Source organism: Geospiza fortis, unplaced genomic scaffold (assembly GCF_000277835.1).
Source record: "Geospiza fortis unplaced genomic scaffold, GeoFor_1.0 scaffold145, whole genome shotgun sequence".
Lineage (NCBI taxonomy): Eukaryota > Metazoa > Chordata > Aves > Passeriformes > Thraupidae > Geospiza > Geospiza fortis.
This window is the reverse complement of record NW_005054362.1, coordinates 3,097,733-3,101,083: the sequence shown is the minus strand read 5'-3', so window position 1 is coordinate 3,101,083 and position 3,351 is coordinate 3,097,733. Positions and strand designations below refer to the sequence as shown.

General features: G+C 55.6%; 1 protein-coding gene across 1 annotated transcript in view; it reads left to right on the top strand.

Moving 5' to 3' along the window:
- Positions 1-32: 32 nt before the first annotated feature.
- Positions 33-3,351, top strand: part of VPS33A (VPS33A core subunit of CORVET and HOPS complexes) — an 8,531-nt gene continuing 5,212 nt past the window's right edge. The window contains exons 1-6 of the mRNA XM_031059511.1: positions 33-154; positions 234-361; positions 817-1,006; positions 1,781-1,897; positions 2,273-2,447; positions 3,141-3,334. Of these exons, the coding sequence (XP_030915371.1) occupies positions 252-361; positions 817-1,006; positions 1,781-1,897; positions 2,273-2,447; positions 3,141-3,334 (786 nt within the window). The 5' untranslated portion in view covers positions 33-154; positions 234-251. The remainder of the gene's footprint in view (positions 155-233; positions 362-816; positions 1,007-1,780; positions 1,898-2,272; positions 2,448-3,140; positions 3,335-3,351) is intronic.

Sequence of the window (3,351 nt, the reverse complement as noted above, 5' to 3'; positions counted from 1 at the left end):
TCCAGGGGGGGCGCGGGGGGGCCGGGGGGGTCCCGTGTGTGTCCCGTGTGTGGCGTGGCCGCTCTGATCCCGCCGTCCCTTCCCGCAGGCCATCGTGTGGGATGAGTACCTGACCGGCCCCTTCGGGCTCATCGCGCAGTACTCGCTGCTCAAGGTAAGCGCCGCGGGGGCCGGGGGCAGGAGGCCGGGCCCCGGCGCTCCCGCACTCGTCTGACGGCCGTGCCTCCGCGCAGGAGCATGAGGTAGAGAAGATGTTCACGCTCAAGCCGGGCCGGCTGCCCCCGGCCGACGTCAAGAACATCATCTTCTTCGTCAGGCCCAAGCTGGAGCTGATGGACATCATCACCGACAACGTGCTCAGGTACCGCGGGCAGGGCAGGGTAGGGCGGCCGTGAGGAGGGGACAGGCGTGGCCCCAATCACCGTGTGCTTTGTTACACCTGTGCAGGGAACCAGAGCGATGTGCAGACACCACACCGCAGCACTGCGGCTTAAATGGGGGTGTGACACATCCTGCGCAGGGGGGCTTCACCTTGGCTGGGATGCAGAGGGTGCGTTCCTCCCTGCGAGGACGTACATTCCTTCTAATTAGCTGGAATAAGCCATGCTTGGATTGCTGTGCCTTTTGGGAGCTGCAGGACAGCCACGTCCCCCTGCCCTGCTGTCAGAGCTGTGGCTGCGCAGGGTTGAACACTGACAAATCCAGGAGTCGGCAATAACCCAGTGCAGCGTTCCTGTTTTGTGTGACTCCAGTGCCCCCTCCCGTGCTCTGTGCTGCTCCGTGTGCAGCGAGTGACCGAGTGCTCTGCTCCTGCAGGGAAGACAGAGGCCGCTCTCCGCAGAGGGATTTCCACATCCTGTTCGTGCCGCGCCGCAGCCTCCTGTGCGAGCAGTGGCTGAAGGAGCAGGGCGTGCTGGGCTCCTTCATCCACCGCGAGCAGTACAGCCTGGACCTGATCCCCTTCGATGGAGACCTGCTCTCCATGGAGTCCGAGAGCGCCTTCAAGGTGCGCGCTCACCTCCTCCTCGAGGGAAAGCAGAATGTGGTTTGGTGCTGGACGTTGGTGCTGGTGCAGCAGCTCTCAGAGGGTTTGTGAGTGACCTGCACAGCAAGGAAAGGCCTTGCAGAGCAAACCTGGCTTGGTCATGAAGCCTGAACTTCCCTGTGCGTTTTCACACTAAATGCTGAAGGAGCAGTCACTACACCGAGCTGCATCCCAGTTCCTGCAGCTTCAGCTGCTGGTGTTAGTGTCACAAGTGGAGTGTTCCTGAGGCTTAAAGCACTCAGTTGTCACAAGGAGCCAGCACAGTTTGTGTTCCTGCACAGCCAGGGAGCTGTGTGATGGTTCTCACTGCACTGAGCATTAACAGCTGTCACATCCCAGCTGCATGTCCTGCATCCCCAGAGTGTTGCATCCAGGACAGTTTGGGAGTTTCTTGGCCCTCTCTGTCCTACATGTATCCCTATGTGGCAGGGTTGCAGCTGTAATGAGGTGTTGGGTGCCCTGATTGGCCTAATTAGCAGGAGAGGGTCCTTCCAGTCACTTTCTTTTACTCCATCAAACTGGATTTGTGTCTGGAGTTCAAAAAATACTAGAGTCTAGTGATCAAAAAAATGATTTGATGTAGTGACAACACAGGTAATAAAGCCCATATATGCCAACAGCCACAGTTTGTCCCCAGCCTGTGTCTCCTCTGAACTGTTCATATGGACCCTGCTCTGCTGTGGAAGCATCTGCATTGGATTGACATCTCCCATCAGAATCCCTCTTGTTCTTTAGGAATGTTACCTGGAGAGTGACCAGACCAGTCTGTACCATGCAGCAAAGGGGCTGATGACCCTGCAGGCTCTCTACGGAACCATCCCGCAGATTTTTGGGAAAGGCGACTGTGCTCGGGTGAGGCTGAACAAATGCATCTTGTTCTTTGGAACTGCCTTAAGGAATCTTTGGTTAAATGCACCTCTGGGTTTTTTTTAATCCAGCCATGACACACACATATCCTTTTTGCTTCTCTCTGATTAACCCATGGTTTAATTGGTATTTTTTGTGGTGAGGGAGTAGCTTGAGGTGCATGCAGAGCTTTGGCCGTCACTGTCTTGCTGAGCTGCATAGAGCAGCAGAGAAGGACTTTTGTTTTCTGAGTCTCGTCCTGCCCCATCCATCAGCCAGCCTGTACCTCCTGCCATCCCCTTCCTTTACAAGCACGTGCCTGCAGGGCCCAGAGGTCACATCCATCTGCACCCTAACCAGAGCGATGTGACTTCCTTGCAGCACGTGGCCAACATGATGATCAGGATGAAGCGGGAGTTCCCTGGGAGCCAGAATTCCATATTTCCTGTCTTTGATACCCTCCTGCTGCTGGACCGCAACGTGGACCTGCTGACGCCGCTGGCCACGCAGCTGACGTACGAGGGGCTGATCGATGAGATCTACGGCATCCAGAACAGTGAGTCCTGTGGGGAAGGGGCAGCTGTTCCGTGTCCTGGGGCAGGCTGCAGTGTGCTGGGTGGGTTTGTGCTTCACTAAATGTGATGTGGGAGCAGCTCAGCTGAAATCACTCTGGGGTTTGTTCAGTCCCAAGCTGGAGCCCATCAGGATCCACTCTGGCTCTTTTTGCCTGGGAAGGGGAGCCAAGTACAGTCCATGGTTACTGCAAGGGCGTCTTTTGGCTGTTGGCAGGGTGCAGGCACAGTGACAGAACAGAGAGTGTGTGAGTGGGAATGTTAGTGTGTGCCTTCAGCATCCATCCTGCCTGGATCACGTGCCACACTGAGGGGACAGGGACAGTTTGTGAAATGCCATTTTCAGAATGCTGTCCTGCTCCTCAGGGGGTAAGAAAACTCCAGAGAGGCATTTATGGGCTGTAGTCCCTCCTGCTGGACTGGACTGGCTGCTGGGCTGCCTCCAAGCCTCTCTGCAAGCAGCTGGCACTTGGGTTCTGATGTTTGTGTAGGTCCCTGGCTGAGTGCAGGGAGACTCTCCTTCATTAACACACAGGCACTGAGTGGTTTGAGTGTGAGTATTCCTTTGCTCCTCAGAGCTGTTTCCAGCTCAGGGGACACATTTCTACAGCCTGCTGATCTTAACTTCTGCTGATGAAGTTCCAGTCCTTACAAGGGTTATTCTCTTCATTTGGTAGCTTATGTGAAACTCCCTCCTGAGAAGTTTGCCCCGAAGAAGCAGGGGGAAGGTGGCAAAGATCTCCCCACAGAACCCAAGAAGCTCCAGCTGAACTCTGCAGAAGAGCTTTATGCTGAAATCCGAGACAAGAACTTCAATGCTGTGGGGTCAGTGCTGAGCAAGAAAGCCAAGATCATCTCAGCAGCCTTTGAGGTGAGGCCTGTGTCCAG